The sequence below is a fragment of the Hakea prostrata genome, chromosome 1, assembly GCF_041222555.1.
Source record: "Hakea prostrata isolate BN-2017 chromosome 1, UWA_Hpros_2, whole genome shotgun sequence".
Classification (NCBI taxonomy): domain Eukaryota; kingdom Viridiplantae; phylum Streptophyta; class Magnoliopsida; order Proteales; family Proteaceae; genus Hakea; species Hakea prostrata.
Genome location: NC_142600.1, coordinates 32,395,365 through 32,419,307, shown reverse-complemented (window position 1 = coordinate 32,419,307; position 23,943 = coordinate 32,395,365). Strand labels below are relative to the sequence as shown.

The following is a 23,943-nucleotide window of genomic DNA, read 5'->3' as shown; positions in this document are numbered from 1 at the left end:
TCAAACAAGCCGGAGATCATCGGATTTGGACCCCAAATGAGGGGAAACTAAGGGCCGTTTGGCCGGGTTGGGTCAACCGCCCCTTGCCCAATTTGGGGGGGGGGGGGGAAATCAGAAAAACAGGTTATAAAACCCTATTTTATGCCTCCACTCATTATAAATGTTTCTTATTGCTAGAACGGGGCTGAGGGCTTGGGAGAAGATAAATCTAAGGAAAATTGTGGATTCTTTCCACCCAAAATCTCATCGAAGCTCGATTAATCAAAGTAACGCTTAGAAAGGTGAGTGTTCTTGAAAACTCTCTCCTTTAACTTAGTTTTAATGGTCTTTATCATCATTGAATGCTACGTTTTGGTGGTTGGCATTATTGGATTGCAATGAATGCTTCCCATTGATTCTCTTTGTGTCTCCCAACATTTTTGAGAGTTGGCTATATGAATCATTACATTCAAAACTGATTTGAACCTCTTACAAACACCCATAGGCAGACACGAGAGCCAATTTTGGGGCTTTTCATTTGTGTCCTATTTGGGATGATTGGTTGGCACTTTGGGGACCCAAGTATTGTTAATTTGAAGGCCCCAAAGTCCTATCTCGATCTGATTTTGAATTGAAGCCGAAATCTAAATTTTTGCTCAAAATCAATTTGGTGGGAGGTTGACCAGCCATTCAACCAGCCCTGTAAGCCTATGCAACCGGCCATATTCTGGATATGTGTTTTGGCCCTCTTTTGAACTTGATTGATTCTCAGTTGTTACTCACTCGTGTTCTTATGTAACTAGGGTAATTTTGGGTATAATTACACACTTTTGGGTGAATTTTGTTGGACTTTGGAGAGTTTTACTAACTTGAAAAGGTTAGAATTATATTTAACTATATCTTGTATGAATGATGAGTTAATTAAATCTTCAATAGTTTGATATTTTACATTCTATTATAGATTGTGTGTGACTTTGCGCGAACAAAAGGTAATGTTAATTATATTTGTTTCTACTTTTAAAATTTCATGAATTTTATATGAGAATGATATGACTATGAGGGCTTGATTTTGGGACTTTGTCCTCTTATACTTATATACCAACTAGGGTTGTGGGTTCTTCCAGTACCCTAGTGACATTATACATATATGCACTTAGACATAGGCACATGAATGCTAGGTGTCTAGAAGTGTTTGGTTAGGTAATCCCATGAGTATTACTACCCTTCCGGTAGAGGTATTGAAGCCGATTAACCCGTGATGTAAGTGGCTTGAGTCCTGTGAGCATCAAGTAGGTCCACTGCTATCATGAGATGGTAGGGTTGCATATGTATAGAGTTTGGGCTCATATCACTTTCAGTGTGATGTGCGATTTTTGCGGGGAATCCACGAGAGTGTCCGCCTATGTATATATGGATGACCATAGTGTTGAGAAATGGAATCCAACAGATGCCCCCCTTGAAGATCCCATTTTCAGGTGGATAAGGATATCGGACCAATAGATGCCTCCCGTTGAAGAATGACATCTGGACCATACGCAATACGAGACCGTAGAACTAAGCATTGGGCCTAGAGTTGCCTTTTGACATGCGTCAGTTTTCATGCCAAATGGTGATGTGAGGGAGTGGTGACCTATATCCCCAGCCATGGATTGATGTAACTTGACCCAACAACTGCGGAGAACCCAATAGACATCTCTTGTTGAGAGAGAGTGATTGAGACTGCCTAGATAGGAGATTGATGTATGACTTAATGTGTGTTCTACCATAGAGACCTCATGATAGAGTTAGAAGCATGATTTTATATTCATTCATTATTCATATCATCACTATTAATTTTATATGTGTGATGTGAGAATTCGTGGATGAATGCTTGATATGTAGTTGAGCTGACCTCACTTGAATTCGTTGAACTCATTCTTTTTATATGTATGTTTCTTTTTAGATTTTACTGCAGGTGATGAGGACTCCATTCAAATGGAGGATCTGTCATCAACAAAGTATTTTGAGGGAGCGACTTGCAAGGAGGTGGACTCTCATGGAGCTTCGTGCCCATGTTTGGATTGCTCCTATGGAGCTGGGTACTAGTGGGGAGTCGGCAATACCTTGGGAGTCGATAGTGTCTCTCATAGCATTGTGTTACATTTTCACCCTTATATCTTTCAAAAGGGGCGATGTCGCCTTCTATCAAAATAATTAGAATATCTATGCAGCAAACAATTCTTTCCTTAAACTTTGATATTCAGTTTTGGTTAACTTTAGTTAATGGATAATTGTAACCTCATTGATAATTCAGATCTTATAATTTTAGCATTAAACTTGATTTACTCTTGTCCTTGATTATGCTATATCATATGATTGTATGAATTTGTCACTGACCCTTGGTCATGTAGTGTATCACCCTCATAAGTATTCGAGTATGACCGAATCTGGTTGGGTGGGGTATGATAATAATAGTAAAGAATTTTAAAACAATAATAACAAACATGTCAATTAATTTAAATAAGAAAATGCACATAAACAAATTTTATGCAATGACATAAATAGGTTCAACTAATACCAAGTTTCATTCTTTTTTTATTTTATTTATTTAAACTATCACGTCCCTTTCAAGTTCTTACTTCTTACATAGAGAGGTGGAGGAAGTCAAACTTCACTGCCTCCATTTATTTTATTTTATTTTTTATTTTTTGACAAAAGAGAGGTGACACAGTTGGCTAGCGCGTAGGTCTCTGATAACTAAAAGGTCATCATTTTTTATTCAGAAACTGATCTCGTCTAACCAAGAAAAACAATTAAAAAACAAAAAGTGATAAAGACGTTACAAAAAAACGACAAAAGGTCACATAAGAAAGACGTCATATCCAAATTTCTTTATGAATTTGAAAAAACACATTAATAAAACAAACCATCACAAGTCATTGGTTACAATTCAACTACTCCATTATCTATTTGTTTATTATTATTATTATTTTTAAAGTTTTTAAATTAACAATTTGTTAATTCATTGCAGAAAAAAAAAAAAAAAAAAACTCGTCAACTCAGTGATGGTAGCTCAATAAGAAAAAAGGACAACCTTGATTAACGGTTAAATTCGCACAAAATAAATCAAGTAGAGGTCGGGTAATTGTCTATGGATGAAATCCGACACTGAATCATGTCATTTCATTAAAATAAAAAAATAAAAAAATAAAAAAATAATAAAAAAAAAGAAAGAAAGAAATTCATCCTAAATCAACTAACACCTAAAAAACCAGCTATTGCCGGTGACCCTAACCACAACTTAGCTCATATACCAATCTTAATTAAAATTATGAAAGATGGGCTCAAGATCATTTACCTTAGTGATTTTGACTACAATGGATCTAGACACAAGATGTACCTCTTTGCGTTCTTCTTCTCTTGATTTGTCTTACGTATTGTTTAGGTTATTTCCATGCTTCCAAATCAAATCGACGAACCACAGTAATGGAGGTTTAGGATTAGCTTTTCTCCAAAGAGAATTCACAAAGCAAAGGAGAGTACTCGTTCAATCATTTGTTTCGTATTCCATACCTCTATTTATGATATTTTTCCTCAACCTTAATTCCTTTAATTAGAGTTTTACTTAGACTCAACTAAGTGAGGGAAAATAATATCAAAGTCCTGCTTAGACTCAACTAAATAGAGGAGTAGTTATCCTGGACTAGGTAACTGCTTTGTCGCCACCTCTGGTGTAAATTGTAGTGGGACCCACCTACTACGATTAACAAGATATAAATCTTATTTCCTCTACTAAGAGAGAATTGCCAATATTGGCAACTATTCCTTTCATTGAATGGGTAGTGTCAAGCAAAGCACTTGTTGGCAGGAAAATACCCAACAACCAGGGAGTGAAATGTGATCAAACAGTCATAACAGATGTTGTGACTAAAATATCCCAATCTCAGTTCAGGCTGGTTCACTCCGATCTTATGACGATTCGATTGGTTTTAATTAATCAAATAAAGCAATCTATGGGTCCGCCCAGGAACTATGAAGAAGGGCTAATCATGACTATCCAATCCTATGCTATGATCCGACGGTCACAGTTAAAAGCAAAACAGGCAGGAAATCTATATATAAAGAAACAATGAACTCGTCAAAAGTAAGTCTCTTAGATCAACTTGAACACTAATATTTTCTAATTCACTCCATTAGAACACCTCAGAAGCTCCTTCGAGCTCTGAAGCATCGTCTTCATCATTCTGACTAGACAGTCAGAGATGCGACACCGATCAAGACGATTGGCTCTGTTTCTCACCGGTGCTCTATTTTTCAGGAACGAGAGATTGATCGAGGAATCAAACAAGTTAGATCAAACCAGATCTGAGTTAGATTGGTGCTGAAGCTGCGGTCCAAGATCTCTGGCAAATTTTGCACCAACATTTGGTGCCGTCTGTGGGAAAAAAGCTTTAACAAGTTCAGAGCTGAGGTCATGGCTCAATCGCCTGAGCAAGAGGAGACATTATTGGTTGAAATTGAAGAAGTAAGCCAGAGGGAGCCGAGAAGAATCAATCCGAAGAGAAGGACAAGAGAAACAGTTCCAACACTACAAATTCCAACAATGCAGACTCGGAAAAAGTAGAGAATGACGGAAGATCGTTTGCCTCATCCTGCTGAAATTTTTAAAAGACAGGAGAAACAACTTGCAGATACACTGGCTACTTCTCAATTAAAGCTAGATCCAAATCAAATCACTGAACAATTTGAGAGTATGCAGCATCAAATCCTTGAAATGCAAAATTTGATGAGATCATTCATCAAACAAGTTGGAGTTCAACCAGAGGGAAGAGTTCTGATCTCGCCTGCTAGAAGATCTCGCACTCTTTCCCAAGTTGAGGCGATTTATGCACCAAATCCTCGGATGCAAAGGTCAAGAGAAAGTCAAAGGAGATCAATTCTCAGAGAGGGATCAGGAGAAAGTGCATATCCAAACTACATTCCTCTGGAGTCAGAAGATTAGGGATCGTCTTAGGATGATGGTTTGAGCCAAATTCAGAGTAAAAAGAGTAAAACTCTTGGAGATTGGAGAGATAAGAAAGAAACAGGGAAGTCGGAAGCCAGCAGATCTGAAGTTCATGGATCTGAAATCAGGAAGAGATTTCGTATCCTGAATGATCAGATTCAGCGATTGACGAATAAAGACGGTGGAGAAAAGGTGGAAGAAGCAATGAATCAAAATCCATTTTCCAAAGACATAATGTCAGCACCATTGCTGCATAACTTCAAACTTCTGGTGTTTACAATGTATGATGGAAGCTCATATCCGTTGGAACACCTAGCTCAATTCAATTATGTTATGATGTTGGCAGGCAACTCTGATGTTTTGAAGTGTCGATCCTTTCCATCATCATTGAAAGGTCCTGCGACGACTTGGTTTTTCAGTCTGCTACCGGATTCAATTGGAGATTTCAGAGACCTGACAAAATATTCTTATCAAGATTCCAAAGTAGCATGAAAAGTAGCAAAACGGTGGATAATTTGGCTGCATTTCACCAGAAGTCAGGGGAAATCAGTTCGAAGTTATATGAAGAGATTCAATCAATAATCAATTCAGATAAAGAACTTGAATGAAGCGGTGGCTTATGATGCTATGTTCAGAGGTTTAACAGATGATCATTTGTTGGAATTTCTGATTATGAATAAGCCGGCGAACATTAAAGAATTGACAACACGATGTAATCAGTATGCTAACATGGAAGATATTCTTCAAGCCAGGAAGGAAACTAATGGTGGTGGGAGCAGAAAGAAGGAAGATGGAGTTATGCGGTCTGATAGAGGGATCGAAGAAATAGCAGAAATTACCCGAGGAATGGTCCTGATTGTCAAATTAGAAGAGATATTCCAAGACCATTCCCAGAGAATTATAGTCCCCTTAATACTAGAAGATCAGAAATTCTGATGCGAATCCAACATTAGGGATTTGTGAAATGGCCAGCACTGATGATAGAAAAAGCAGAAGAGCAGAATCCAAATAGATTTTGCAGGTTTCATAGAGATCATGGTCATGATACTGATGATTGTAGAAGTCTGAAGAATGAAATTGGGCGATTGATCAATCGGGGGCGGTTAGATCGATATGTCCAAAGGAGAAATGGAGGACACCAGAGAGATGCTACTAATCAACCAAGTGGAATGACCAGACACTAGCAAAGGAGGACCAGGCAAAAAGAGATTTTCAATCTAATTTTCCAGATGAAAATGCCAAGCATCAGGAAAATCAAAGGGTTCGACAGAAACAATCTCCTGTCATGATCATTTTGGGGAGTTTGGATTTAAACTCAATTTCAAAGTCTAAAGCTCATGCCAGGTATGTTAATACTATTGAATCTCATGTTATTCCCAAAAGAATTAAGAAGGTGAAGGAAATAGTCTTCATAGAGGAGGAGATGGATGGAATTCAAGAACCACATGATGATGCCATCATTGTTGTCATTGAGGTGGCAAACAGAGACATTCACATGGTTTTAATTGATACGGGGTCTTCTGTAGACATGTCTTACGAAGCCTTTCAACGGTTGAAGATGGATACTGTGAAGATAAAACCTTGTGGAACAAGGTTATTTGGAGAATCTACTTCGGTGGAATGAACTGTGGAGTTGACAATAACATTGGGAACACATCCACAAATAATAACAACAGTTACTAAATTTTGTTGATAAAGAATTTGTCGGCGTATAATATAATTATGGGAAGGCCAACTCTAAATTCTATTGGAGCTATGGTTTCAACAAGGCATTTGAAAGTAAAATTTCCAACTGAAGGAGGCATTGGAGAATGCAAATCTGATAAGAGAACCTCAAGGTAGAGCTATACAACTTTCTTGAAAGATTCCAAGTCGCAAGGTAAGGCTCTTGCCCTTAATGTTGAAGTTATGGATAATAGGAATGAGGAAAAAATTCAGAGAGGAGAGCCAGTGGAGAAATTAGAAAAAATTTCTTTTGATCTCGAAAATCCAAACAGGGAAAGCATGATTGGGGCTGATTAGACCAATTAGGATAAAGTCTTTTTGAAAGAATTTCTTCGAATAAATGCGGATGTCTTTCCTTGGTCAACACAAGACATGCCAGGTTTGAGTAGGGAAGTTGCAGAGCACTGTCTCTAGATAGACAACATTGCTAAACTGGTAAAACAAAGAAGGAGAAATTTCTCATCAGAAAAACATGATGCAATCAAAGTCGAAGTGGAAAAGATCAGGAAGTCAAAGTTTATTGAACAGATTGAATGTCCCAAATGGTTGGCAAATGTTGTAATGGTGAAGAAACATAATGGCAAGTGGAGAATGTGCATGGATTATACTGATCTGAACAAGGCTTGTCCCAAGGATTGTTATCCTCTGCCACGAATTGATCAATTGATTGATACCACATCAGGTCAGCAAATGTTAAGTTTTATGGATGCCTATTCTGGCTATAATCAAATTCTTATGAAGAAGGAGGACCAACCTCACACAGCATTTATGACGAATCGTGAAAGCTAGTGCTACAAGGTTATGCCTTTTGGATTGAAAATGCTGGGGCAACATATCAAAGGGCAATGAATAAGTTGTTCGCTGATCAGATTGGGAGGAATATGGAAGTTTATGTTGTTGATCTTCTTGTAAAGAGTCAATTCAGATCTGATCTTCTCACTGATCTAAAAGAGTGCTTCGATGTACTCAGAAAGAATGGAATGAGACTTAACCCTAAGAAGTGTGCATTTGGAGTTTCATCTGGAAAATTCCTGGGTTATATGGTCACACAGAGGGGTATTGAGGTGAATCCAGAAAAAATTAAGGGCATCCTGGATATGTCAGAACCCAACAATATGAAGGAGATCCAAAGTTTGACAGGGAAAGTTGCAGCATTGAGCAGATTCATATCTAGATCTGGAGATAAGTGTGCACCTTTTTTCAAGGCGTTGAAAAACTTAAATGCACTTAATGAATTCAGATGGCCGAGGACCTGTCAAAGTTCATTTGAAGAATTGAAAAGAAGGCTGACCGGTCCACCAGTTCTATCTCGGCCGATATCAAGGGAAGCCTTGCAGATATACTTTTCTTCTTCGTAGGCGACAGTGAGTGCAGTATTAATTCGGGAAGAAGGTACAATCCAAAATCCTACGATCCAAAATCCTATCTACTTTGTAAGTCATAAATTGTTAGATGCAGAATCTAGATATCCAGAATTTGAAAAACAGGCCTTAGCTTTGATAATAGCGGCCAGAAAGCTCAGGCCCTATTTCCAGGCTCATCCAATTATTGTTCTTACTAACTGGCCTTTAAAGAAAAATTGCATAAACCTGACCTTGCCGGGAGAATGGTGTCATGGGCAGTAGAATTAACAGAACATGATATAGATTGTAAACCCAAAACTGCGATAAAGGCACAAGTCCTAGCTGACTTCATTGCTGAAAGCATTTCACCGCCAAAAGATCAGGAAAATTCTAGTGAAGTATCTGCTGAGTGGATTCTTCATGTGGATGGATCAAGTCATTCTCAGGGATCAGGAGCAGGTGTGATTTTACAAAGTCCATCCGGATTTGTAATTCAAAGTGCTCTTCAATTCAATTTCCGTGCTTCAAATAATGAGTCAGAAGATGAGGCTCTCATTGCGGGATTGCGGTTAGCCAAATCCTTATGTGTGCAAAACATCGAAGTGAAAAGTGATTCTGAGTTGGTGGTCAGTCAAGTTATAGGAGCGTATGAAGCAAAGGATGATAGGATGATCAGTTATCTTAAGAAGGCGCTGGATTTTGAAGGGTGGTTCCAACAATTCTCAATTATGAGGATACCAGGAAATCAGAACACAATGGCAGATTCTCTGGCGAAGTTAGCATCCGCAAAATTTACTTCTCTACCACAGGCTGTGTATATCGAAGAGCTGGATATTTCGGCATATTTGGAGCTAGAAATAATGGAAATTGATACGGAAGTGTCTTGGATGGATCCTATTATACAGTACCTTAAAGAGGATGTTCTCCTTGAAGATAAAGAAAAGGCTAGAACGTTGGAAAGAAGAGATGCAAAGTTTATTCTAAAGAATGAACTGTTGTATAAAATAACAATTTCTAGGCCACTTTTGAAGTGTTTAGGACCATCCGATGCACAATATGCTTTAGCAGAGGTCCATTAAGGGATATGTGGGAGTCATCTAGGTGGAAAAGCTTTAGCCTATAAAATTTTGAGACAAGGATTCTATTGGCCACGGATGCAAGGTGAAGCAATTGAATACATAAGAAAATGCCATCTGTGAAACCCAGCCCTAACCTTGACCTGGAAACCCTGTTGTTTGTAGGTTCGACAACCCAAAGTAAAGCAAGAAGTCAGCTATGGGCCATCCCAGTGGAAGACTTGGTGACTGGCTTTGAATCCATGAGTGTTGATGTCAGTGTTCCATTTATGGAAACTGTATCCTGATGAAGATCGGATTAGTTGATGGACTTGAAGTGCTCTCTATATTGGTTCGAAGGCATTTTTACCTACTAGGTAAGTCACTTGGTGTGTGTGCAAAACCCCTTTATGTTTGGATTTGATCTAAACCTTCAATTCCCTGTTTTGGACTTGCTGTCCTAATTAGGTCTTGCTTGCTCTATTTAAGTCCAATCTCGAGTCTACTTCGTATTTTCTACCTCCAAACTCTTTGGAACGTACCAGAGCCCTCTGCAAGTCATCTCCCTTGCATCCTTGGTGATTATCTTGACGGATCTTTGTCAAAACTCGTGTTTCTACACAAAAAGGTATGTGATCATCCTCTTCTGTGTTTCATCTTTGATTCTTCGTTACTTTTCTTTCCTTTTCTGATTGAGGACAGTAGTAGTGATGTTGTATCTCTATTGCAACCATCATTATACTCATTCCCTCTCTTTTCCTCTCTTTTCCTAAGGATCTAAAGCTTGGTGGATGATCTTCATCAAGATCATCACTCGCTTTTGAAGGAAAACTTGTATTCGTTCACTTTCCTTATTTAGATTATTGTTCTTCAGCCTTAGATCTAATTTTCTTAAAGATCTATGCTTGTTATTCATGATTCCTTTGTTACAATAAGTTATCCATCATCTTATTGTTCTTGTCCATGATTTTTACTATGAATTCTTCAAGAACCATGATTGATCGAATTATGGTAACTTTTGTTTCCTAATTTGTAACTTGAAAACTTGATTCAATTAGTGTTTTGAAGTCCTCTATACACTAGGATGCTGCCATTGTAGTTTACCGCTTGTTTAGTACCCTTTTGAACCACCAAATTCGGTTCTTTATTCTCAAAATTCTGATTTTTGAAGGCCACTGTCTCGGTTGGTCGACTCATTGGTCGACTGAGGCAGTAGACCAAGTCAACCGACCAATGAGTACAACAACTCCATATTTGGTCTGTATTGGATGTTTTGATATCTTTCCTTGTAGGTATCTTTCCTAATATGTTGTATACACTTGTTTACCACCTTCTTCTCAAGTTTTGTCAAGATCTTACTTGATTTCTTAAGATTCCTTTGCGAGTCATAAAAGGTAAGGATGGTTACTTCCTTAACTACATAGATTGCATATCTTAGTTTCTATATTTGAATCTTGTTAGTTTATTTTTTAATTAAATTCTTACAATGCTATACTACTGTTGTACTATCTTGATTACAGTAGCATTACTTATTTATGATTCATGTATGACTTACTTATCAATTATACGCAAGATATATGTTGTTATTGATTTCTTTCCATATATGAAGTTACTATATATGTGATGTTATGGATTCATGTTTGTGTATGATTAAGTATGGTTTGGAAAGGAGAGGTGTCCTTTTGACGCTTTTGTCCTAGGACTACTACGGGAATATTATGGGATGCTTTCGGAGATGCCCTTTGGACACCTTCCTAAACTGTTGGATGACATATTTAGGATTGTCTAGTAGTGTTTGGCTAGGATGTCCCGTTATGTCAGACCCTAATCAGAGGGGTATTGAAACCGAACGACCCGTGGTAGCAATGGGGATTCATGGGCGCTCAAGACCGGTAACCAATCCGTGAGAGGACAGGAATCACATTGTGGGACCATTTATCGGTAGGGTTGCATATGGTTAGACTTGGGCTCATGGGCGCTCAAGACAGGTAATCAACCCGTGAGGGGACGTGAGAGCTTCCCGTTTACCATATTGGATGACCTATAGGGTTGATGAGTCCGTAGTCAGGGACTATGAGGACTCTAGTGTGAAGGATACCGGAAAGGATCGCCAGGGGCGAGGAATGGACGTATCTAGATCTGACTTGATGTAACTGAGTAGGAGACTTGCATTTGGCTAGGCTTTGACCCTGACATGCGCCGGTACTTAGACCAATGGTGATGTGAGAGAGTGGTGACCTATACCCCAGCCATGGAATGTCCTGAGGGATGCCGGACCCACTACCAAAAGGCGTTGTGTGATGAGACCTTCCTAAAGAAGTACGGTGCTATGACTTAAAGCATGTCTGCCAATAGACACCAGCATACATAGAGTTAGAATCATATTGCATCATGTGTTTCATATCATATAGCATTTTACTTTGCTTTGAAATCCTGCCATTTATGTTGTTATGGATTAATTGCCTTACTGAGTTTCTTTGAAACTCATTCCTTTTTGTACAATGTTTTGTTAGACTACTCTATAGGTTCTGAGTATCAGAACTGCTCGTATGAAGAAGCGCAAGGAGAAGAGGCATATCTCCAGGAAGGTGATTGCGGTTACGACAATTACACTGAAGATTCCGCGGGTGGTTATGCTAAGTGCGATGCTTAGTCCGACCATAGAGTGGAAGCACCCTTGTGCCATTTTTGAGATTTATACTTATAAAGATGTTGTCTATAAGATTGAGAACAATTTAGTTACTTATTGTACCTGCTATTGGGATTAGTTTTCATTCTTTTCCTTTTCTTTTAGTACTACTTTTCCGCTGGTTGTAGAGTGGGATTCCGCCTCACTTTACTTTATTGATTTAACATTTTGATTATCTTTTGTACTCTGATTATAGATGATTTACTCTCACCTTATTTGGATCTTTGGTTTATCTTTTGTACATTGATTATTATGGTTCATGATTATGGTATTGTCTATGTGGGAGGCTGATTACCTCGATACTTGGTCTTCGGGGCTGTGGATTACATACTCGGGTATACCAGGTAGGATACCGGCTGGGTGGATGTGACACCATCAGTGCCAAATTCATGCTCCAATCCAGAAGCAACCAGCAGAACAGTTGACTTCAATTCTCAATCCCATTCCATTTGCAATGTGGAGGATTTACTCGGTCCATTTCCTGTTGCATCTGGAGGAAGAAAATTTGTGATAGCTGCAATTGATTATTTTAAAAAATGGGTGGAGGCAGAGGCTTTGGCCACAACCACAACAAATCAAATTGAGAAGTTTTTCAGAAATAAGATCATTTTAGATATGGTCTGCCAAAGGTCTTATTAACAGATCACGGAACTCAGTCTGACAATGAAAGGTTCAAAGAATTCTGCACAAACTACCACATCGAGTACAAAAATTCTTCTATGGCTTATTCTCAATGCAATGGGTAGATTGAGATAACTAACAGAACTCTCTTACAAGGAATTAAAAGAAGATTAGATGAAGCAAACAATCTATGGGTCGACGAATTGCCTCATGTGTTATGGGCATACAGAACTACATGCAGAACACCAACAGGGGAAACACCTTTTAAGTTGGCTTAAGGATCAGAGGCCTTGACTCCAATAGAAGTGATGGTTGGGTCAGACAGATCATAAAAGTTTGATCCGGCAACCAACGAAGAAGGACTGAGGGTGAATCTATAGTTTTTGGACGAAGTTAGGGAGAAGGTTTTTTATTGAAATATAGAGTACCAGAGGAGGACAGCAGCATACTATAATGCTCGTGTCAGACCTAAATCTTTTAAGGTTGGAGACTTGGTCTTGAGGAAAAAATCAGCATCAGACCCTAGAAATTGTGGAAAGTTCTCTGCAAACTGAGAGGGACCATACGTGATAGCAAAGGCTGTAAGCAAAAACACATATTGGCTCAAAGATATTCATGGAAGTTGTTTGAGGCGACCATGGAATGTAGTTCACCTCAAGAAGTATTATCAATAGAAAGGGAGTAGAATTTCCTGATATTTTTTAAGGATTTATTTCTATCAACTATTATCACTTAAAGATTCTTCTTCAATCGTGCAAAAGGTCTTTTTAATCAAACCAGTCTTCTGATCATGCTTTCCAAAGCTGATCCAGGATCATTCCTTCCAAGGGTGATCCCGGCTTTTCGAAGTCAGGCTATTGTAATCTAGCCTTCCGAGGCCTGATTATGCTAGCTGACCACGGATCATTCCTTCCGAGGGTGGTCTCGACTTTCCGAAGTCAGGCTCAAGTAGCCAGCCTTCCGAGGCCTGGTCATGCTTTCCAAAGTTGATCACATATCATTCCTTCCGAGGGTGGTCCCGACTTTTCAAAATCAGGATCAAGTAGCCAGCCTTCCGAGGCCTAGTCATGCTTTCCGAAGCTGATCACTGATCATTCCTTCCGAGGGTTGTCCTGACTTTCCGAAGTCAGGCTCAAGTAGCCAGCCTTCTCAAGCCTGGTCATGCTTTCTGAAGCTAATCAAGAATCATTCCTTCTGAGTGTGGTCCTGACTTTCCGAAGTCAGGCTCAAGTAGCCAGCCTTCACATGCCTGATCATGTTTTCTGAAGCTGATCATGGATCATTCCTTCCGAGGGTGGTCCCGACTTTCTGAAGTCAAGCTCAAGTAGCCAGCCTTTCAAGGCACGGTCATGCTAGGTTAATCAAGGATCATTTCTTCTGAGGGTGGTCCCGACTTTCTGTAAGTCAGGCTCAAGTAGCCAGCCTTTCGAGGTTTGATCATAGTTACAGGAGCTGATCAAAAGGATTTCTTACAAGGCAAATTATATTGAAGATTCTAGTCAAAGTAGTTAAGATTCTCTTCAAATATTGTCTAATCAAAGTCGCAAGGAGCAAAAAGAAAAGAAAGGGAAATTATATTGATCAAAGAAAAAGAAAAAAAAAAGAGACTAGGAAGATCAACAGAGTCAGAGCCATTACATCAAAAGGTTTATAAAAAAAAGGGGTATGTCAAAAGCAAAGGAGAATATTTTCCTAAACATCTGGGTCAGCTGGAGGATTGTTGTCAATAGCAGTACTCTTGTCACCTTCTGGAGGAGACCCATCATCATCATCATTGGAGGAATAACTGTAACCAGAATTGGCAGTTTCTTCTTTCTCAAAGTTCACAGAATTGGCAGTTTCACTGTACTGCTCGTCATAATAATCTATACCTGCAGGATAATCTAACAAGAAAATATACAGAAAAGAATGAGTTTCGAAGAAACTTAGTAAGGCAAGTTAATCCATAACATCATAGATAACATGTGACAAAACATAACATGATGCAATGCAATATGAAACAGATAAAGTATGAATGCATCTAAACTCTATGTATGCTGGTCTCTATGGGAGACATGCTTTAAGTCATAGCGCCGTACTTCTTTGGGTAGGTCAGTCACTCCCCCTCAGCCATCCTGGCATCTTGGGTCTACCGGGTAATTGGGTAAAGTCCTCATCAAACCATGGTAGGGGATTTAGTCAACACACTCTCTCACAACCATTTGGCATAAGTACCGGCGCATGTCAGGGAAAAGCCTAGCCCAATGCAAGTCATCTAGTCAGTTACATCATCTCAGTTTCAGATACGTCCATTCCTCATCCCTGACGATCCTTTCCGATATCCTTCACACTAGAGTCAGCGTATCCTATGGCACCGACCAACTCGGAATACGGACTCATCAACCCTATCGGTTATCCACATATGGTAAACGGGAAGCTCTCATGTCCTCTCACGGGTTGGTTACCGGTCTTAAGCGCCCATGAGCCCAAGTCTAGCCATATGCAACCCTCCAATAAATGGCCCCCACAATATGATTCCCGTCCTCTCACGGGTTGGTTACCAGTCTTGAGCGCCCGTGAATCACATTGCTACCACGGGTCTTTCGGTCTCAATACCCTTCCGATTCGGGTCTGATATAACAGGGGTATGTCCTAGCCAAACACTGCTAGACATCCCTAGGTATGACAACCAATGATTCGGGAAAGCGTCGATGGGCATCTTCGGAGAACATCCCATACTATTCCCTCCGATGTCCAAGGACAGAAGTGTCAAAAGGACACTCCCCAATCCCAAACCAAACTTACGCAAACACATTCTCAGATCAGTCATGACATATACAACCAACAGTTCATCATATACAAGAGAATGTAAAAGCAAAATTAGATTAGGTAATAATAAGGAATTCATATAACATGAATAATGAAAAAGATAATATAAACAAGTGCTACTGTTCTCACAGTAAGAGATCAGAATTAAATTACAATAACAGTAAGTAATCTCATAGTTTCATAAGGTAGAAACCAGAGAACAAGCAATCTATGTAGTTAAGGAAATAACTGTCCTTACCTTGATTATCGAAGAAGATGATCCAAAGATCAAAGTGAGCAACTCCAAACTTAGCAAATAAACTCCTAATAACCATAGATACAGCATTAGGAAAGATGCCTAAAAGATCAGAAAGCAAACGAATCAAATCGGGTGAAAAACGAAGCTACTGACTCCTTTGGTCGAGTGCTTGGTAGACTGGCCCAGTCGACCAAGAAGTCAGTACGGAATTGTACAGACTGCTTTGGCCATAACTTCCTCGTTTGAAGTCGGATTGATCCGAAATTCGAAGGGGAACTTCCTAGGATGTATTAGAATCATATGGGAAGATAAAAACATCAATTCATGGTAAAAATTTGGGTTCTTGATTTAACCCAAGAAATTAGGGTTTCAATCTTTATGGCTCCCCAGGAAAGGTTATGATTACAGAATGAAAGGGAATTAATGATTTGCCAATTATAACAAGAAAATCATAGAAATTATAGTTTAGGTTACTAGAAACATTACCCATGATGTTTCCCTCGCATGGGAGGTCACCAAGGTTTTCCAGAAATCAAGCAAGGGTTAGGGTTTCCAGAAAAATATACGGCTAGGGTTGAGATCATGATGATGATCATAGATCTCAAAGAAACAAAGGAGATCAAGAAGGGATGGTTGCAAGGATGCAGCATCTACTTCTTGATCTCAATCAAAAACAAGATCGAAGAAAAGAAATTCGCAATGTTGAAGCGATTACTAACCTTGAATTGTAAGAACCGCGATGAGAGGCTTCAGATCTACAGAGGAGTCTTCGAAATCACCAGAGAGAGTTTCGGAGAGGTGTTCTCACGTTCACAAGGTGTTTAGGAGGCAGCCGTAACAAAGAAATACGAAGTAGGGTTTAAATAAAAGTGAAAAACCCTAAAATTACAAATTCTCGGATTTCATACCCCTTTGGTCGAGTGCTTGGTCCAGTGGCCCACTCGACCAAGGAGTCGACCAAGGCAGACAGAAAGGAATAATCAGGGATTTGGAGGATCAAATGGGCTTTAAACCTTATGGGCTTTTGCATACACATCAAGTGACATGTCAAGTGTAAGGAAATACCTCCAAACCAAGTCAGATAATACTCCAAGTCCTTCAACTAATCTCATCTTCAGACAGCTGCAGCTTCCTTTCCAAATCTACACAAACATCCAAGTATGGAACTCCATCAACAACATACATGGGTTCAGAGTCAAACACCATGTCTTCTCTTGAGATGGCCCATAGTTGGCTTCTTCCTTTACTCCGGGTCTTCGGACCTAAAAACAACCGGGTTACCAGGTCAAGGTCAGGGTTAGGTTAGGGCTGGGTTTCACAAAAAGAGTCTTAAATAAACTTGCGATAATTCATCCAAGAAAGGGTAAGGAAAGAAATGCATAACATGCTATCTGTTTGTGAGAAAATTTGAATGTATTTGACAGAAGATTAAGACTCTATATACAACAACCTTTTCTTAATGAAGACCCAAACTAACACACTACATTGGTTTTGCTTTACAAGAGCTCCAAAGTCCATGAGTCCACTCTAGACCCACCTCCGAGATGGGGGACTCATATCCTATGGAGCATTAAGATTTGTCCTTATTTGTACCCAAGTGAACAACTACTTTGAATAAGAGAGAGAGGTGTTTAACAAACGGGGGTTGGTCAAAATGGTAAGCAACTTGGTCCGCTTAAGCAAGGTTCCGGTATCAAATCTTTGTGAATGCAAAAAATCCCCACTGGGAGACTCACCCACCACAGCTAGGTGTGCGACGCGGGTCGAACACTAATTTATAAACCGGGTTGGCAACCCAAAAAATATAAAAGAGAGAGAGAGGTGTTTGTTTTTTTTTTTTTTTTCTTCTCTCTCTCTCTCTCTCTTTCTTTTTATCCAAAATAAAGGAGATATCAAGATTTACTTGTAGCAATTGTAATAAGAAAATATATAAGAAAATAACAACATGTTTAGGTTAAGGTGTGTTAGTAGACACTTCTTTAAGACCATAGATCTCCGTAGTAGTGTTTTGAGAATGAATCCAAATTGGCCTTCAAGATACAACATCCATAGTAGCTTCTTAAAGTACATGAGCACTTCGTTTACTAATAACCTCCCTCATGAATTCTTCAAGGTAGTGCTCTATATATAATAGATAGCATAATGTGGAGACATGTCTCTATTTATAGAGAAATAAAACCTGTTGGTAAAAGGAAATGCCACTTAGTGGAAGAGACATGTCTTCCCTGAGAAAGACAGATTCCAGAGAGAGAGAGAGAGAGAGAGAGAGAGAGAGATTCCAACTTTGGATCCTTAGAGTGATCCTCTTTTTGTAGAGAAATAAAACCTCTTGTTGAAAAAAAAAGGCCTCTTGGTGGAAGAGACATGTCTTCCCTAAGAAAGACATATGAGAGAGAGAGAGAGAGAGAGAGAGAGAGAGAGAGAGATTCCAACCTTGGATCCCCTATGTTGCGTCTAGAACTTCTTCGAGGGCCGGATGTTGAGATGACCACCTTAAGAGCTCTCCAGCCAAGTTGGAATAACTGGGATGCCTGCACACACAAAGAAAGCAAGAACGGTCCGACCAAGTTTTGGCCGGGGAACCGCCTCTGACGCCCAAGTCAGCCTAGGCAACAATAAGAGTTCTTGAGAGAGTTCTCAAGAACATAATGAGTAATTACTCAGATGAAGTTCTCGTACCTTTCTCCATGTAGGAGGTGGGTTTATATAGAGGTTACCTGGAGGCGGCGCTTCCTTGAATTTCGGATCGACGGTTGGAGAGTGAGTGGAGTATCCTTGGAATAATGGCTCCTTCTTTGTCGCACCAGATAAAGCCGTTATGCTGACTTATCTCCCCAATTCTTGGAATAGATATGCTGAGTAGTTATTTGTAACTAACTCTTGTTGACATAGTCAAGAAGGTTTTCTGGGACTTGCCTCAAGCCTGGCTTGCCAAGGAAGATATACACCAACTGAAGTCGGGTATGTATCTATCCCGAGTGGAGCACTTGGGACCTTTTCCAAGGAAGAGATGAGCCAGCCCAAAAGGGGGTGTATCTGTCTCGAGTGATGCACTCGGGACCTTTTCCAAGGAAGAGATGAGCCAGCCCAAGGGGGTGCATCTGTCCCGAGTGAGGCACTCGGGATCCTTTATGAGGGAAGAGATGCACCAGCCAGAGGGAGGTGTATCTCTCCTGGGGGGGGGGACTCGGGACCTTAGTTCCCCACAACAGAGCCCCCCATTCCGTGCGATTGACTTCTCGAATGTATGGAATGTTATTCTCAGGCTTCTTAGAAAGTCTCCTTTCTTCTTGGAGAAACTTTAAGAAGTCGTCTTGAATAATAGCCACTATTTCTCCAAAGCCTTCTTTTAAGTTGGGGTTCGTAACTCCCAACCATTGTGTTAATTCACATTCATTGCAGCTTCTAATATGCCAACGGTTGCGTTATCTCAACCGTTGAGATATTTGATCGTGGGCCATTTGATTGAGATCTTGAGTCTTTTCAATCTCAACCGTCGTGGCCTTTCATCTTCAGTCGTTGGATCGTGACCTTTCATGTGCCAGATCTCAACCGTCGCCTTGCTTGATTCCCAACCGTTGGATGCGTCTCTTCATCTTCCTCCTCACTATAAATAGAGGTTCAATCCTCATTTTCAACTTTTTGCTTGCAAACTCTCTCTGAAGTCTCCTGCCTGCATTGCTTGCTTTCTTCAACTAGCTATTCCAATTCTTCAACCAGTAAGTTATCTCTAACTTTTCTCCATTTCTTTCCTTTGTCATTTCTGTATTATGGATAAGTTAAGAAAAGGCAAGGAAATAGCCCGAGCCACCTCCCGACTGGAGGTCCCGACTACTGAGATCTCCAGTCCCGAGATGTCTTCCCGAACTCAATCTATGCATTATTCTAGTGAAGATGATTTCTCAGATTCTTCTGACTCTCATATTGTGAGAGCAGCTGCTGACTTAGCTAGGGACGACCCTCTTGACCAAGAACCCCTATGCTCTGATTTAGGAACGGACTTAGTCAATTTCGATCCTTCGTGGATTCTTCTGGCTGAGCAGGAGGTTGATAGTATTAGTCAATCTCCTGCTAAATTCCGAGTTGCTAGTCAAAGGCATTATTCGCCTCGTCCACCCCTTTCTTGTCCTCAAGATTGCCAGAATCGTTGGCCACCATTTCTCCCTACTGAGTTGCTTTCTGAAGAGGCAACTCTTGAAGAAAGGAACAAACCAAAGACGCCTTCTCACATTGACTATGACCTCAAGTTTTCAGGTCCTGAATTCTATCCCGGAGATCTTAACCAAAACCATCTCAAGCGTTTAAGGGATTTCTGTGAAATTCCAAAGGATTATTCCTTCTTGCTCCCGTCTCTATCCAGTCGGGTTGGAGAGTCCCCGGATGGGGCCTTCTCCCTTTATTATGATGCTTTCTTAGGGGGTCTTCTCCTTCCCGTCCAGAAAATTATTGAAGACCTTCTAATACATTATGGAATTTCTCCTTTCAACCTTATTCCAAATAGTTGGAGAAATGTCACTTGTTTCATTGGTTTCTGTCATAATGTTGGAGTCAAACCAACATTCCCCCTTCTTCAGCATTTCTTCGAAGTTAAGAGTCAATCAAAGGGGGGTTGGCTCTCTCTTCATCGTCGGGCAATTGACGCGGTGGACTGGTCGGGCAACATCATTTTTCCGGGGTCTATGCCTACGTCCACCAAGGGGTGGAGACATCACTTTTTCTTCTGCGAGCCCCCAGTCCCGCCGCTATTCCCAACTGCTTTTGTGAAGAAATCCAAATCAGATCTTAAAGAACCCAATAATCTTATTGAGTTGTCCGCCGCCGAAGAAGCGGCTTTAGAAAAGATCATCTAGGTTGAAGGAGATTCAGCCGCAGTTCACAGGTACTTGTTTGAGTATCCATCTATTCTTCAGTTGTGGGGCTTTTCTCCGGGTGAGCCCCTTATTCATTGACGTTCTTCAATTTTGTGGATTTTCTTATCTTGCATTTTCTGATCTTCTTCGTTTGTTGTCGCAGTGGCTAACAAATTGGATATCGGCGCTCTTCGGGCCATTACAAGTGGGAATACCAAGGAGGCTTTTTCCCGAAAGCCAGTGAAGAAAGGCGGAACCACAGAGACTGGTCCCGTCGTCCAGGCCCTCAGTGCTCTTGACTCGTCCAAGCCTTCGAGCAAGAAGACTGCCAGGAAGAGCGCTTCTGCTGGAGGAGGTCCTCCCGAGATAGGCGTCCCTCAGGCGTTCCCGTCTAGCCGCTCGGGTAGGCCCTCCAAGAGGCCTCAGGACGGCGAGGATGTTGCCGAGGGGGATTCCCAAAAGTCCCCCGTGTTCGTTCCCAGATGGGACTTAACTTCAAGTGATACGGTTCTAGGGGATCCTAATGCTGCTAGGTCTTGGCTTCTTGAAGGGATGATCCCTTCTGATCGCCAATATTTGAAAGATCTCCCGGACGACAAGTTTTATGCCAATGCCTATACGTAATTCTTTGTCCTTATCTTTTATAGTTCTCCAAGTGACTTCTGTAATATGGTATTCCACGTGACTTCTGTAATATGGTATTCCATATTTTCTTCAGGTACTTCTTTGGAGGGGCACATTATATGGGAGAGTGCATGATTCGCTCGGAGCATCTGACTAACCAGCTTCGGGATGTTGAGAAGGCTCACGAACGGTCTGTCATGGAGCTTTCTGAGTCTATCAAGAAGGTTGAGGCTTTGAAAAAAAAGGGATGAAGAAAAGAGTCTAAAGCTGAAGGAAGTGTCCAAGAGAAAGTCAGCCCTTAAGGAAGAACTTTCTCAAATGAAGAATGACTTGGATGAGGCCCTTAAAGATAAGGAAAAGCTGACGCGCGAGAAAGCTGAGATGGAGTCTACTACCCTTGAGCTTCGCTCTGAAGTTCGGGCAGGAAAACTTCCTATTAGTGCCGAAGATGTCCCCGACGTCGTCCAGAAAGAAATCATCGCTTCTTACCTTGGGACTTCTCAGTTCAAGAAACTTCAGTTGGCTCTCTCTACTTCGACCTACCGCCTCGGGCTCAATGACGCTTTCACTGCAGTTCTTAGACGGGTTGATATTCCTAACCTGAAAGTTAGCCGGGATGCTAGACGGTAGAGTTTACAAAACTCTTGAAAGAGATGTACCTGAAGGTATTGAGTGCAGGGAACCATTTAGCCCTCCTGATCCTCTTCTCTATATTGATGAAGATGAAGAAGTGGGCTCTGGAGAGAGTCTCGAGAAAGAGCGTCCGGACGAAGAGCTTCCCGAAGGAGAGAATCCTCCTGAGAACTAAAAGACTTAACTTTTTCTTGCTTCTGCTTTTGAGAAACTTGAATACACTACAAGAAAATAGGGTTTTAGAAGCTTTTGACAAATGCCTCTATAGTTTAAAAAAATGCCTCTAATACTTTTAGAGGCATTTTTTATAAATGCTGCATAAATGCCTCTATAAATCGTGTCACAAAAGACCAAGCCTTTTAGAGGCAATTTAACAAATGCCTCTATTTATCATGCTTTAGAGACATTTTTTTAGTAGCATTTATAAAATGCTCCCAATAGTCTTTTATTGCATTTGCAAAATGCCTCTAAAGATTTTATGTTATTGTTAATTTCAACTACAAAAAGTGTTTTTGAGGCATTTATATTATAAATAGAGACTTTTTCATTCTTGCTTAATGACCATTTTTATTTTTATTTATTATTATTATTTTTTTGATATGAGGTTCATTCTGTCTAGCTTACCTCAAGGGAGATTTTACATATATAATTAATGCCGCCGAATGGGTGCGAACCCAAGACTTCTCCTAGGGAAGTTGGGCCTTTAAGCGCTTTATTAACCCATCATTGGGGATCATTTTTATTTTTGTGGGCAATTGAATAATACCACTAAAAAATACTAATTTTTTTTCTTGTCTTGTACATTTTTCTTTATTCTTCCTTTGCTTTGGCTCCACTTCCTGATCGCCAAACCTGAAATTAATTTTTTCAAATCATTATTTGTTCACCTACATGGATTCAGTTGTGAAAGATTGTCAATTTCTTCCAGAGGAAAAGGAAAAGAAAAGAAAGAAAAACGAAAAAAATAATTGAAAAGAAGAAAGATAAGAAGAAGAGAAAAACCAAAAAGAAAGATAAGAAGAAGAAAAAAAAGAAAAAAAAAAACTTAAAATAGGAGAACCGAAAGGAAAAGAGAAGGGAATGAAAAACGATTCAGTAAACTTACTTGCGTGGAACAGCTCTCAAACAAATAAGAGTCTAAAACGAGTCTGAAATGGAGAGCACTTCAGAATGGTCGTGCTATGGAGAAGAGAAAAGAAAAGAGATGGGAAAAAGATAGACTGATTAGCAGCAACTCTTACCGATCGAACCTTTGCTTGATATGCCAACCGAATGAGAAATCGTGAGGAGGTAGAGGTTCGATTGGTTTCTTTTATTTAGAAACTGATTTCGTGCGGGAATTGGAGAAATTGTAGGGCGGGAAGTTTGGGGCTTTTCTTCGACTGAATGTGAGATCGTGAAGATAATAAATGCTTCCTTTTATTTAGGAACCGATTTCTCACGGGAATAGGAGAGATGTTGTAGGGCGGAAATACTTATTAGGTTTATTTTATTTTATTTTAAAAAACAATATTATTACGAGGGAATTAGGGATTTTTAAGTTTTTCCTTCTTTGTTAGATTTTTTTTAGTAAATTATTTTTATTAAGAAATGTGATATTGAGACATGAGATTCAATAGAGACATTAGGAAAGTATTATTAGGGGCATTTTGAAAAGTATGACCCTAAAACTTAACTATTAGAGACATTTTTGTAATTAATGCCTCTAAATATCTTTAAATAGTGACATTTATTAATATTGTCTCTAATATAAAGCATTCGATACAATATTTTATTAATGTCTCTAAAAATATTTTATAAATGCCTCTAAAACCCTATTTTCTTGTAGTGATACTTGAACTTTTGCTCCTGTTTTTGAAATTTTCTTTGGAATTTTTGTAATATTGGTCCTTGTGGCCAAGTATTTTGAATTGTAATGTAGTTGTTTGCTTCCAACTAAGGCATTGTGCTTCTTTGACTTGTCCCAAGTATCTACCCGAGTCACTCCCCTAGCGGAATGCCTTAGGGGTTATGATGCGTTGAGCCTTTATTCCTGATGGTGCCCGGATAGGGTCCCGAATGAAGGTCTTGGAGATAACTGTATCTTATGTGAGCTTTCTTGGTCTTTCATAAGAAGTGGTGAAATTCTCCCAAGTGGCTACCCGAGTGTGACGCCTTTGAGAAATTCCATCTTATGAGAGCCTTTCTTAGACTTTCATGAGAAGTGGAGAAATTCTCCCGAGTGGCTACCCGAGTGAGGTCCCGAGTGTGACGCCTTTGAGAAATTCCATCTTATGATAGCCTTTCTTAGACTTTCATGAGAAGTGGAGAAATTATATCGAGTGGCTACCCGAGTGTGACGCCTTTGAGAAATTCCATCTTATGAGAGCCTTTCTTAGACTTTCATGAGAAGTG

At 39.9% G+C, this 23,943-nt stretch overlaps 1 protein-coding gene across 1 annotated transcript; it reads left to right on the top strand.

The window, feature by feature from the left end:
- The first annotated feature begins 8,294 nt into the window (after positions 1-8,294).
- Positions 8,295-9,110, top strand: LOC149028767 (uncharacterized). Its single transcript, XM_089161902.1, has 2 exons — positions 8,295-8,466; positions 8,572-9,110. The coding sequence occupies exons 1-2, from the start codon at positions 8,295-8,297 to the stop codon at positions 9,108-9,110; spliced, it is 711 nt and encodes a 236-aa protein (XP_089018028.1).
- The last annotated feature ends 14,833 nt before the right edge of the window (positions 9,111-23,943 follow it).

Bases quoted from the DNA above. Each gene is read 5' to 3' on its own strand.
- LOC149028767 (XM_089161902.1), top strand. From the start codon at position 8,295: ATGGTGTCATGGGCAGTAGAATTAACAGAACATGATATAGATTGTAAA. The intron at 8,467-8,571 runs GTCATTCTCAGG...ATAATGAGTCAG, and splicing joins TCTTCATGTGGATGGATCAA to AAGATGAGGCTCTCATTGCG.